Below are 13,803 nucleotides of genomic sequence, written 5' to 3'. Positions count from 1 at the left end.
TTCAAACTACCCACAGACAATTAAAAAAAAAAAAAAAAAGATAATGTAAGTTGGCCGTGTCAGAAGTTAGATATCTGTGTTCAAAAGTCTGAATGGGGAGAGCAGCTTTCCACCAGTTAATTCCTGGAGGCGGGGGTGGGGGGGGGGGGTGGGAAACACCAGCAATCAGGCTGAAATCTGGCTGTGTGCCCACAGGCAAGTTACTTTCCTTCTCTGGTCTTCCCTTCCTTCTTCTATAGAGTAATTCTATCTGTAGTATTTCTTTTCTCTTTTCTTTTTGACATTTTATTGAATATTTTATTATTGTTCTATTATAGTTGTCCCAACTTTCCCCCATTGCTCTCCAATGCTCCACCCACCCCCCAACTCCCACAGTCAATCCCCAGCCTGTTGTTCATGTCCATGGGTCATTCATACATGTTCCTTGGCTAGTTCCTTCCCCTTCTTTCCACCCTAATCCTCCTGCCCACTCCCCTCTGGTCCCTGTCAGTCTGTTCCTTGTTTCTTTGCCTCTAGTCCTATTTTGCTTATTTGTTTGTTTTTTTCATTAGGTTCCTCTTACAGGTGAGATCACATGGTATTTATCTTTTGCTGCCTGGCTTATTTCACTTAACATAATTCTCTCCAGTTCCATCCACGTTGTCACAAAAGGTAGCAGTTCCTTCTTTCTGCTGCATAGTGTTCTGTTGAGTAAATGTACCACAGTTTTTTGATCCACACATTTATAGATGGGCACTTAGGTTGTTTCCATCTCTTGGCTACTGTTAATAATGCTACTCTATCAGTAGTTTCCAATTGCATTTCTTAGAGACTCAGTGGAGGGAAAGAGACTGAGTGGCCAGAGTGCCAGTCCTTCCCCAGTGCCACAACCCCACCCCTTCACCCCAAATGTGATCTTTCTGCCGCACAACTGTCCATCTGAGGCTGAGCAGCCCAAGATTTTCAAACCACTTGACTTGATGACGTCTGAGGTCCCGTTGAGTGCTAACATTCTGTGATAACACAAAGGCCACCATTCCTCTGGTGGCTTCTATGCTCTATGTGTCCCCGAGGTTACCTCAAAGCCAAACTACATGAAGAGACAGTTATCCCCATCTTCCAGGTGCAGATATGGGCTCAGAGGGCTGAATTAGGTCGCCCAAAGTCCCGCAGTTATGAAAACACAGCAGAGATGGGATCCAGATTCCACCATCCGACTCCAAAGCCCCTGCATTGAGCCCCCAGGGCCTGAGTCAGCAGGGTCATGGGCCGGCCTCAGCAGGAGGGGTTCCTCATCCGTGAGCAGAAAGCCCTCCTCTTGGTTGTCAGCAGCTCCAGGGACAGCCTCACCCGAAGACACTCTCTTCTTTGGGCTGTGGAAGAAGTTCTCTCACGTTTTCCAGAGAGGCCTTCTTCCTATAGATCCCACCCTGGCCGCCCACCGCAGGGGCAGGCTAATGGGCTCGCCCCTAGGTCAGAGTCTATCCTGGAGCAAAGCATCCACTTGACATCAAATCAAGTCAATTACAAACTCACAGAGTCACCGAAACCAAGAGTTTGTCAAGCTGCGCCAGCTCATTCAAGAGAAATCTTCTCCCTCTCCATGTGTGTTACTCATAAAACCACAGGTCCCAGCCCAGCCAGCTCCCCACCCAGGCCCTCACTGGGATCCTGTATCCCTAGAGCAGACACTGGCCACAGGATTTCGCCTGATCTGCATGTGGCTCGTCCCCAACCGCCCCTCAAGTCTGGACTCAGATGACACATGCAAGGCCTTCCCTGCCCACTCTTTAAAATTGCAACCCTGCTCCCCACCACCGGCCCACCCCACCCAGGCCCATCCCGGGTTCTTTCCTATCCCTACCTCCTAGTTTATTTTATGTATTCATTTTATTTACTGCTGCCTCCTGCCACTGGAGCGTCAGCTTGTGAGCTGAGGGCAGATGTTTCGGAGCTGTTCACGCTGATTCCCAGGGACCTGGGACAGTGCCAGCAACACCGGAGGGCCGGTGAGCATTTCTTGAATGAGGGAGTTGATGAAGACCTTCCTCTATGCAGGCCTCCTTGTAGGAGCCTGCGGTATCAGTGCATTGTATGTCCCAGGGAGGACAGTCCCCGTCCTGGCAGCTGGGACACCTCAGCATCATCACTGGCCTGCTTGTCCAATGGCCCCTCTCACCCAGGAGCACCTTGGGGGCAGTGACTGTGCCACTCCTCTCTGCATGCTGCCTGCCTCAGCGCAGTACCTGCAATGTGTTCACTGGGGAACAAAGAAGTGCCTCCTTTCACTGGAAACCTCAGGAGCTGAGCAGAGCCTCTATGGCCTGTGACATGGCATGAGGCCCCCCTTCCTCAGAGCCATGTGTGGGGCATGGTCCTTCTCTGCCAAGGTGACCTTTGCACTCTCCAGCCCAGCCTCAGGCTTCTCGGCTGACCCATCTCATTGCTGCACATGATCTGATCTCACGGGGGGCCAAGCAAAGAGGCCAAGAGGCAGCTGGTTCACACGCCACCCTGGCCCTTCAGAAAGGGCCAGAGGCTGGTGCTCCACTGCTGGCCAGGCACTGTTCTGGAGGTGGTCGCGATTAAGTGTCGAAGGACAGTACAGGGACTTGTGAGCGACAGGCTGCTGGCTGGCAGCAGGTACTCTATAATGCCTGATCTCTGGTCCAGAAGATTCCAGCAACCCCCAGGGCCTCCCCACTGAAATTCATCCAAGATCTTAAGCCTTTTGCCTCGCTTAGCCCCATAAATGTGAAAACTGGTGCTGAGGAACCAATGAGCAGATAACCTGCTCATGTGCAGAGCACTGCCCCGCGGGACCAGCTTCTGGCTCATTTGCCAGCCTCCAGAACGGCTGTGGCCTTGTCACCCTCCCTACACCCAGGGAGCTCTGTCGCTGGCTCCCTCCCGGGACTCCTCCAAACCCTGCCATTCCTGAGCACTCAGCCTTGGGGACCTCCATCCCCACCCAGACCATGCCCTTGGGCTGACCCCAGACCACATGGACAAACCTGGAGAAGGGACAGACTGCAGCCAGCACACCATCGGTCCCCCGCGACCCTCTCCAGCACAGGGCGTTGCCGACAAGCTCCCTGACCGTCTCCAGCGTCTTGCGCTCACAGGGGTGAGGCTGGACCTTGCAGTCTGCGTCCACAGCACACACCCGAGGGAGAAGACAGGGTTACGCCTCCTTCCCCCAGTGTGTTTCCACCACCCTCAGCCCTGAGCCCAACATGCTGGGCAGGAACTCTGCTCTGCTCCTTGCTGGGTGGCCCGTCTCTGTGCATCTGCGCTGCACCAGCCCTGCGCTGCACAGCTTTTACATCCCGTCCTCATGTGTGCATTTCCTATAACATGCTTCACTTGGCTCCTGTGTGGACCCCAACAAAGACGACCATGAATGCAGAGACCTCACCCCAAGCTGAAGTGCCCATGCAGAGGAGCTGGTCTGGCTCTTCCTCCCAAGCAGGGGACAGGCACAGGGGCCTCACATGCTCCCAAGCCCTGGATCCCCCTTTACCCCACAGAGAGAGGCGCAGGGTTCCAGCTGAGAAACCTGCAGGGCCTGACCCAGGGAGGCAGAAGGCAGCAGAGAACCCAGGGCCGAGGCTGCTGGACCCCGTTCCTCTCACCCTCCCTCCCTGGAGCAGCTCCTGAGTCGTGGCCTCATGCTTGGGGAGCCCTCCCCATCCCACACCCCCACCTCCATGTGAGCAAGCCCACGCCTTCTCAGGCTGGAAGGCCTTACCTGGAGAGGCGAAGGTGCAGATGTCGGAGCTGCTGAGCGTGCTAAAGAGGCCGTTGGTGGCATCCTCCACCTGCTCGGCCATCAGCACGTGCTGTTCCTTGGGCTCGCTGGCCAGCGTGTGCAGCTCCTCCCACCTGTGCTCCACCCCCCAGGGGACAGATGACATCGTCTTGTCAGTCCAAACGCACCTTCCTCCTGCCCTCCCATCTTCTTGAGCCTGGGTTCCTCATGGGTGACAATACCACCCCATGGGTCCAGAAGCCACTCAGCTGCAACCTCAGCTTGCATCCAGGGTGCAGGGAAGGCCAGAAGTGAACCACAGAAAGACCCCAAGGATGCTGAGCTGTGGGCCATAATGCATGAGTGCATGCGCTACAGTCCACGGACCTCCCCACAGGACAGCCTCACACTCACATTTCACAAATGGTGTAAACAGATGTCATTGTCTGGTTTTGTAACCCATAGCGGGGGTGAAAAACTGAACTAGACAGGAAATGAAGGAAACTGGTTCTGGGCAAGAAAAGAACGGGGACAGCTAGTGATAGAAAAAATTACGGAAGAATTGGGAACAGTGGATGTAAGGACGCAAAGGCCAGCAATGGGAAGCCATCTAGCAGAAGGAGCCGGCACACTCGGAGAGGCAGAGGGCACCATTCAGTGCCCAGGACGAAATGACGGACAGCCTGAGGACACCGGGACATGAAGAAGAGGTTAGATGAGGTGGAGGAGCCTCTTTTTAAAAAGACAGGGCAGTCAGTAACGCAATTAGAATGCTGCCCATGAAAAATTCATCAAAATAGGCCAAGGTTTGGCAGTATGGCAAAAATTTCATTTCTGTCTAAAACTGACTTATGTAAAAGTCCCTACTCTCTGAAGCCACATAAACCAGACATTCCTCCCAGGACTGAGCACAGGGCCTGGCACGCAGATGCGGCTCTCAGCTCCGGGCTCATGTCCCCACCCCCAGGGGGCAGCTCTGCCTGAACCCACCCGGCAACAGCCTTGCTTACAAGCCTCCTGGTAATACAGATGCTCAGCCAGAGAGGAGAATCACCAGGGAAGGGATTCAAGAAATGCCAAAAGGGGGGAAGAGTCACACAGCCGCCTCATGCTGCCCATGGAAGGACAGAGAAACCACAAACAGAAGCAGCGCTTCACCCCCGAGTGTTGGATTCCGTGAGACGGGGCCCCAGTGTGTGCATTCCTGACAAGGTCCCAGGGGACAGCAAAATCGCTGGTCCAGAGAACACACTTTGAGAACCACTGGTCGACGGGGACCAAGCTTTGACTAGGACCCCTGACCCCTGACCCACCCAGTGCATTTAGATGCGTCCATGAATTTCCATTTCTGTCCACATAAATTCAAGCCGAGGTTCTGGCGCTTCAGACCAAATGTTTAGACTAAAGTAAAGACAATACAAACGCTCAGACTTGGAGCTCCCTGTACTCCAGCAATAACATAACAAGTGGAGACAAGACGGATCCTGGAAGAACCAGCATGGTGTTTCTGCCTCCCAGACCCTCCCGTGGCTGTGAAGTTTCTCAGCCGCGCCACGGTCCCCAGGCCCTCCCACACACTGTGCTGACCCGGGGTGACTGAGTCTCTTACCTGGGAAAGCGGACCCCCACAGCAAACACAGTGACACCTCTTTCCTGCAGCTGCCTGGCCGGCAGTGCCACGTGCCCTTGGGACCTCCCGTCAGTGATGATGATGAGGATCTGGGGCACAGAGGCATTTCTGCTCCCAGGGAACCCTTCGCGCAGAAAATATTTCAGAGCGAGGCCTGTCTCTGTGCGGCCTCCTCTGAGCTCACCCAGGAGGAAAAAACAAAGTAAGAATTAGTGACCCAGAGAGGTGAAGTCGGAACACAGCCTGAAACCATGGTTTCTCCATTAGTGACAACCAAGGCCCCTTGGCAGAGGCTCGAAGTGACAGTTCCTCGAGGAGAGATGCACTCTCTCAGCTTCTAAACCACAACAATGATGAATGGAAATGACCTTTTCCTGTGATCTGAAGAGGCACCCTGCACAGCTCTGTTGTTCAGGTAATAATGTCACTCTTTGTATCTTCCCAAGTGACGGCCCAGGGCTGACAAGTGCCATCGTCTGTCTGACACCCCCCTCCCATCTCCTCACCCCTGGATCATTCCCTTCTTGTTGGGACTCAACATCTCCTTGGGGCGAGAAAGCAGATGAGAGCTTATTAAGAATCCATGAGCATGAATGACAGGGTCCTGTCTGGCCCACTTCCAAGTTCAGGGTCAGGTGGTGGAAGGCTGAGCTGCTTGGCTGCTTCCAGATCAGGGCAGGTTACCACGGTCCCGTCTCACTGTGATGCTAAGATTCTGTAACCTTACAGCCCAGTTACAGGGACTGTCGGCAAGCTTGGAAAACCAGTGCAGAATCTGTACTACACCTCATGATAGGAGGAGACTCGTGCAAGTCCTCGGAGGGAGGCCTGCTGGCTCTCAGTGTCAATGGGGCAGAAAAGAATGACTCACAACAGTGGATTTCAGGCCAACTCTCAGAGGATGGTAACACATCCAAACATGAGTGATTACAAACTCTACACACAGAGAAAACACGTCAGATCACCATTCTGAAATGCTGATGAATCACAAACTACAGACAGGTGGCTGCGGAGCAAGTTTATGTTCATTACAGTCTGAGTATAAATTAAGGCAGCACCTGCCTTTAATCCAGTCCTCATTGAGGAGCCTGTGACCACTCTTCTAACATGAACATATCCAACGGGCACAAGACACAGGCATTGTCTGTGTGTGTGTTTGCGTATGTATATCCACATATAAATGTATATATACATTTAACACTAGAAGTGTTGATTTCTCACGCAAGTCATCATGGGTCTTCCTGCCCGGGCCCCTGTCTAGGTCTGCTGTCAGCCAAGCAGCTACTCCAGGGTGTAGGCTCCTTTCATTCTGTGGTCCCACCTTCCTCTCAGTCCCCCAAGTCCTCTCCATTCTGCACAGAGGTGAGGAAAGAGTCGGGAAGCCCGTGCCTGGGAAGGATGCGTGGGCCAGGCCTAGAAGTCTTCATTTTTATTGCCTTCTGTTGCCTGTGAGCTCTTCAAGGGCAATTCTCTTCATGGAGCTCCACGAAGTTACTGCATGTCAACCACAGTGGACAACCCCTAGAACTAAGACTCCTAGTCTACTTCAGATCAGGATCTGTGCCAATTAAAAAGCTGCTTCCTGTTTTCAACCCACTCGTATTTACTGCGGACCCACTAGATGGGAGGTAGGGAGAGGGAGACCAGGAAGCAGTATATGATCTCACGCCTCAAGAACTGTCTGTCTAGTTGAATAAATAGGATCTACAGGCAAATAACAAATATCAACGGGAGGACAAAAATAAGTGTTGTGGGAAGGGGTTCATTGTGGGGAGGAACTCCCAGGGAACAGGTTTCAGAGGGGAAAGGGGAAGGGTCTCAGTGAGTCCGTGGACAAGGGAAAGAGAAGGCCGAGCTGATCGGGGGACGGGGTACAAGTGAAGACGTGGGTGAGCAGAGCTGGCACATGATGAGCTGACCAAGGACCAATGGCACACATCAGAGTCACCAGATCCTGAACACCCCTGGCTCCTCTCACACCATGCTGGGCCGCACATCAGATACCAAGAGGATTTTGATTCCCAAGAGCACTACTGCCTTCCCCAAAGTTCTTGTGTCTGCAGAGAGTCTTCCTCTAGTCTCCTGGAAGAGAGACTGTCTTCTTTTTCTAAAGGGTAATATTAGTCCTACACTACTACTTTATGCCAAACACTTCACCTACCTGGTCCTGAATGTAATCCTGATAACTACGATAAAAGGTGCTCGTACTCTTCTCCTCATTTAATAGATGAAGAAACCCCAGATCAGAGAAAGGACAGTAATAATAACTGCTAACATTTACCGAGCACTGACCATATGTCAGACACCAGCGTGTTAAGAGCATATCCAGGTGCTTAGCTCGTGTGATTCTCATCACAGCTCTGAGACACAGGAGTCCAGGAAAGGGCCTTGTCTAAGGTCATGTAGCCCGTGAGTGGCTGGAGGCAGGACTTGAACCATGGAGCCTCCATTTCCAGAACCCAAGCTCTTAACCATAACATTGTACTTCCAGTCAAGTCACCTGCCTCTCACCCAGCTGGTGGCGGTCAGAACTGGAGTTTAAACCCAGTCATACTGAGTGCAAAATTGGCAAATTATAGCCTTGTGGGCCAAATCCAGCCCTCTACCAGTTTTTGTACATAACATTTTGGGTTGGGGGAACAGCCATACCCATCACTTATGGACTGTCTGTGCACAGACCACATGGCCTGCAAAGCTTGAAATATTTACTCTATGGTTTTTTAACTGAAGCAGTTTGCTGACACCTGCTCTATACTGTTCTACCCAAATGGTCATAAAACGCTCTTGTCACCCAAAGCCAAGGTGCCCCGTGACCACGGAGCTCCCTGGGCCTCCATGCGCATCCCCGGCAGCGTGCACTGTAAGCCTCCCGGCTGCAGTTAGAGAAATTAAATTTCAAGGACGTGAGCGTTCAGGCCCCCAACTCCGCTGGGTGGTCAGGCGTCCACCTTTCATACTACTCAGCACACGAGTGTCTGGGCCACGTACCCTCTCCACCTCTGTGCCCTCGCTGGCCTTTCCCATTGGAACATCCTGGCTTCCGACCAGGGTCAGGTGAGGCTCCTAGTGGCTTTGAGCTCTGGGAAACGGGAAGAAACCCCGCTGCCTCTACTTTGCCTTACTCTGTGGAGCACCTCTATCTCCATGTCTGCTCTGAGCCTAGTCTGACTCCAGTCAGAGCCGTCAAAGGCTGGAGTCTCACCAAGATTTTTCTAATTTCTCTCATGAGACTAAACTAGATTGAAAGTGAAGGTTCACAGCTCGACTCCTGTCTGGCGGAGTTATGATGGCAAAGTGTGGGCCTTGTTTTTTTTTTTTTTTTTTTTTTTTTTTGAGTGGCACCTAGAAGCTAACGTTTGGCTGTCATTGTAGTCAAGTGAATAAGAACACAGGCTCAGAGTGAGTGGGGCTCAAATCTTAGTCCTGTGATGTATTAGCCAGGTGACTTTAGAGAAGTTACTTACCTGGGACTCAGTTTCCATCCCTATTAAAGTAGGGAAAGTAAAAGTATCATTTGAGAATTAATGATGTGCCCCACACTTGCTTGTACCTAATGAGCACACTCCATCAGTGTTAATTATCCTAATGAACCAGCTAGCAGCCTAATTCCAAGAAGTTTGTCTTCTGAGTTAGTCTCAAACCCCAGTGAGTATAAAGATCCCTCAGGAGACTTAATAACGTAGATTCTTAGATCCTATCCTTGGAGAGTCCAAATTGGTAGGTATTTGACTGAGCCTGAGAATCTACATTTTTTAAAACCAGTCTTTCCTCTCCCACTTATCCTGATGCAGGCAGTCTGTGGAATAGACTTTGAAAAATATTTCATGAGAAAACTCACTATGGGTATAGACATGTTGACTATAGCCTTTTTTTTTAAGCAATTGACAAAAAATCCTGGAATCAACCCAAGTTTGTCCTTTTAGAATGATTTAATACATTGTGATAGTTCAATTGACTGGGTTATACAACTATTAAACAGGATGAACATGACAAATGCTGCTTTAGGCAAAAATACACACTAAATAATATTCAGTTATAAAAAGAGCAAAGTGCTTTGTAATTATAACTATTCTAAAAGCTACATTTAAATGTTAATGCAATCTGAGATTGGCTAGAGAAGGCTCTAAAAGGCTTTGTGCTAAGGTAAAGTGGTGAATGCTATTTCTGTAGAGCTATCTAAATATAATAAAATTCTGATAATGCTGCAGATGGGGTCCCAAAAAATTCAATGACATAACTCAGAGTTGCGTTACTGGGAGGTCAATGAAATGATGGAGTGAGCTTGCCCAACCAGCTGGCCAGGAGTTCTGGGTGCTCTGAGCTGATTGCTGGCCATGTTTTATCTGATTTCATGTCTTCACAGGGTGTGGTATTGAAAGGCTTGGTTGTAATGTTTTTTAAAGTTCCTATTGCAAGGTAGCAATAAGGGGATTGTCAGGGTGGTTTCTTAGCCATCTCAAAACACACTTCCAGGGAATCACCTTGGTTTAAGAAAGGCAAGCATTCTGGGTTTTAGGTAAACCTGTTCTGATCAGTCCAGCATTTAAAATTTCACTGTAGAAAAAGGGAAAAGCGCCCTGGAGAAATCATCATTCCCATTCGGCCAACATTCTTCTGTTCTGATGAATAATAGTGTCTTCATGTTTAGTGTCCTCAGCGACCCTGCAATGTGGCCAGCATGTTAGTTACTGCTGCCTTGTCCCGTTTGTTGTTTCTTACAGTTATCCCAGGATACACAGTGCTAACCGTACACATCCCCCCAAACAAAGCTGACCTCATTCAGCCACGCAGAGGCTCCATTCTCCACCTCCGGTGTCCTCATCTGGCACATTCCTAATGTGGCTGTATTTCATATGTCACGAAGAAGACTCTCCAGCCCTTAGTTACGACTTTCACCCCAGCTGGGAAGAGGCTGGACCAACTGTTTAGGGAGTGGAGGGTGGGTGGGTAGGGAGAGGTGGGAAAGGACAGCTGCATGGGGTCTATTGGACCAGCAGCGTGACTCCTGTCACACTGAATAATATTCATTTGGATGAATACACCACATTTTGCTTACCCGTTACACTTCTGTGTTATTCCCATGTTTTGGCTATATAAATAACGTGCTTTGAACATTAGGGTATACAGTTTTGCGTGGGCATATTTTTTTGATTTTCCTGAAGTGGAGTTGCAGGGTCATGTGATAACTCTGTTTCACATTTTGAGAAACTGCCAAACTGTTTTTCAATGTGGCTGCACCATTTATAATCCCACCAACCGTGTATGAGAGTTCTACATCCCTGTCAACACTTGTTACTCTCTGTCTTTTATGTTAGCCTTCCCAGTGAGTATAAAGTGGTATTTCATTATGGTTTTGATTTGCGTTTCCTTAATGACTAATGATGTTGCCTATCTTTTCATGTGCTTATTGGCCATTTATATATCTTCTTGTTAGAAATGTCTCTTTATAAGATTTCTTTTGGGGGAATGACAAAAATATTCTAAAATTAGATTATGGTAATAGTTGCATAACTCTGAAAATACACTCAGAACCAGTGACTTGTACACATTAAGTAAGTGAACTTTATGAGAAGGGAATTCTCATTGCCCACTGAGCACAGCTGGTGTTCTGCACACCCGACTCCCCTCTGGGAGGCCAAGAGCCTGGGCCAAACCCTTCAAGAGCGAGTTGAAGAGCAGCTAGGTGCATCCTAACCAGGGCAGCATCTGAGCATACATACTTGAAAACCATCCTCTTGAGCTCTGTCTTCACTTCCTGCTGGGTTGATAAGGAGTCCAAGGGGAATTCCAGCCACGGAATGGAACTGAACTGAACTGCTCCCACCCTGACCTGTAGGAGGAGACAGAGGGTTCAGGGGTTGAGAGCAGGGTCAAGTCACAGACATTCCGAAGAGGCTTGAAGATGGGACCAGAAAGGTTAACAACCCTGCCTCCCCCGCCCACTCAACAAATTCCAATGCCAGAGCTCTCTCTGCTCTCCCTGAGGAAAGGTTCCAAAGATCAGGAGAAGAATCTGGAAGGAACCAGTCAGACCTGCCTGTGTTCTGCACTGATAACCACCAGTTCAGTCTTCTGAATGTGGATTCTGGCATTTCCCTCAGTTGAGCTGTGAGGGTCTTTAAGGCGAGGCCCCGCTCACACTCAGTATGTGCCTGCCAGGTGCAGAAACTGTTTTAAGTGATCTCACATGATTTCATTTCACCCACGGAGGCACTATTCATACCCACATGACTTACTGTGGGAGAAACTAAGATGTAGAGAAGATACAGCTCTGGCCCAGAAAGAGGAAGAGAGGGAGCCAGGCCATAGGACTTTGTGCCTGTGATCTTCACAAAGCTCAGCTCTACTGCTTGCCTTCTCAGCCACCAGCACGGGCCTTCAGCAAGGTGCTCACTGACCCGACCAGGGGTGTCACAGAAGCTATCCATAGCCACCACCCCTGCGGGCTCATCACGAACCGCAGCCACCACACACCCGTCCTTGGCTGCGAAGGGGGTCAGCCCTTCCAAGCCTGCTCCTGCCATGCTAGGGAAAGGCCAGCTCTCCAGACCAGGGTCAGACTAGGGGACAATCGGCACCCTCACCTGAGACAGACAATAATGGAGCTGAAGTTCCCCTGCAGGGGACAGAGTGAGAGCCATTGGTAATTCCGAACAGATTTTGCATCCTAATTGAGTAGGTCACATGAGAAAACCCAACCCCTTGCACGAGTGGAGAAGGTAAACTGGGTAACAGCTGGACCCTTAAATCACTAGCATGTCTCAAACAGCAAAGGCTATAAACATTTAGGTTTACTCTTGAGGGTCCAATCCCTGAACCTAATCACTGGCTCTTTGACACCACTGGAGAAACTACTTTCTCAATTACGAGTCTCATAACTATCTCTGATTCCGGCCAAGACTGCAAATGAGCCAAGTGATTCATACTTAAGCAACGATGCTGCCGTTTGCTCGCTACTTGGATTCCTTCACCACTGATGCCGATGCCCCAACAGGCCTGGTGCCTGGGAGAGGATCAAAGCCCTCGCCGCGCCAGGTGGGCGGCATCCGCTCCCAGTGAGCACAGCCCGCTGGCCTTTCCTCCCAGGAAGTTCTGAGGAGCCGCCATTGGGCATCCTAAGTAGGAGGAAACCTTGGGTGGGCTTGTGGGGGAGATGGGCACTGGAAAGCAGAGCAGGGGAGACACTCACAAAAAAGCATCTGAGAAGTACGCTTTTGAAATCTCCCTTGAACTTAGGGGGCATCTCAAACCAGTGCAAGAAAACATGGTCTAATTACTAAGTGATTTGGGGACAACGGGGTAAACCTGAAAAAGAATAAAGGCTAAATTGCCAATGGATTCAAAAATATAACCATAAAAGTCCTAGAAGAAAACTTGGGAGCATTCCTTTAAAACCTCAGAGTGGAAAAGACCTTACTATGACTAAAAATCCAGATGTTATAAAGGAAAGATGATAAATCAACTACACAAAGAAAACTTCTGCAGGACAACCCATACCATGATCCAACCAAACACAAAGACAAAATGGAAATATTATTTGGAACTCATGCCTGAGACAGGGGGTTAGTTTCTGCAATATATAGTGTCTAAGAACTGATATGTAAAAGAGCAACAATCCAACAAAAAAATGGGCAAAGAATATGAACAGAGAGCACACCAGGAAATACAAATGGCTCTTTAATACCCAAACAGATGTTTGAGGGCACCACACGGAGATGGAGCAATAAGCCAGATGCAATGCTTGCAGGGGGTAACCAGCGTTCTTGGACTTCCACGGTGAGAACATAACTGTTACAGCATCCAGGGGAGCAATTTGTCAACATTTACTGAAAATTACAAATGCATAACACTCTTGGGAATTTATCCTACAGATATACTTCCACGTGTGTGAAATGACATACTTACAAGCTCACACACAGCATATTTGTAAGAGCAAATGTCCATCAGTAGGGATCGGTTAATTAAATGTTGGTAAATCCTTACACTGAAACAATAATCAGCTATAAAATATATACCTATGTAAACAGCTGTATTACCTAGATACAGAAAGACTTCTAAGACAATATGAAGAGAATAAGATGAGGAACAGAACAGTGTGTACCACCTAGTACTCTGTATAAAAAGGGGGGAAATGAGGATACATACTCGTATCGCTTGTATTTGCATGAAGCGATTCTACAAGAATGCTCAAGAAGGCAGGTAGGGGGTTGAGCAACTGGAAAGTGTGTGGGGAGAAGGGATACTTTTCACTAGCTGTCTTCTTATTGAACCATGCAAATAAATTAGGTTAAAAAAATTTTAAAAAAACCTCCCTTGAGACCAACAGCTGGGTGTATTTACTTGAATTACCAGGAAGGATACAACTTCAAAACAAAACAAAATACAAACAGTTTGAGTCAGTAGTTAAGGCATTTAATTTAATTGGTGGTTTGGGAGCCAAAGA

At 49.2% G+C, this 13,803-nt stretch overlaps 1 protein-coding gene across 1 annotated transcript in view; it reads right to left on the bottom strand.

Annotated features, from left to right (window-relative positions):
• Positions 1 to 13,803, bottom strand: part of VWA2 (von Willebrand factor A domain containing 2) — a 38,671-nt gene that overhangs the window by 8,788 nt on the left and 16,080 nt on the right. The window contains exons 5-8 of the mRNA XM_090278641.1: positions 11,081 to 11,190; positions 5,340 to 5,534; positions 3,731 to 3,864; positions 2,994 to 3,126 (exon numbers count right to left, since the gene is read on the bottom strand). Coding sequence (XP_090134767.1) covers positions 2,994 to 3,126; positions 3,731 to 3,864; positions 5,340 to 5,534; positions 11,081 to 11,190 — 572 coding nt within the window. The remainder of the gene's footprint in view (positions 1 to 2,993; positions 3,127 to 3,730; positions 3,865 to 5,339; positions 5,535 to 11,080; positions 11,191 to 13,803) is intronic.

This window comes from Furipterus horrens, unplaced genomic scaffold (genome assembly GCF_987537825.1).
Source record: "Furipterus horrens unplaced genomic scaffold, mFurHor1.1.pri manual_scaffold_5, whole genome shotgun sequence".
NCBI lineage: Eukaryota > Metazoa > Chordata > Mammalia > Chiroptera > Furipteridae > Furipterus > Furipterus horrens.
This window is presented reverse-complemented; position numbering and strand designations above follow the sequence as displayed.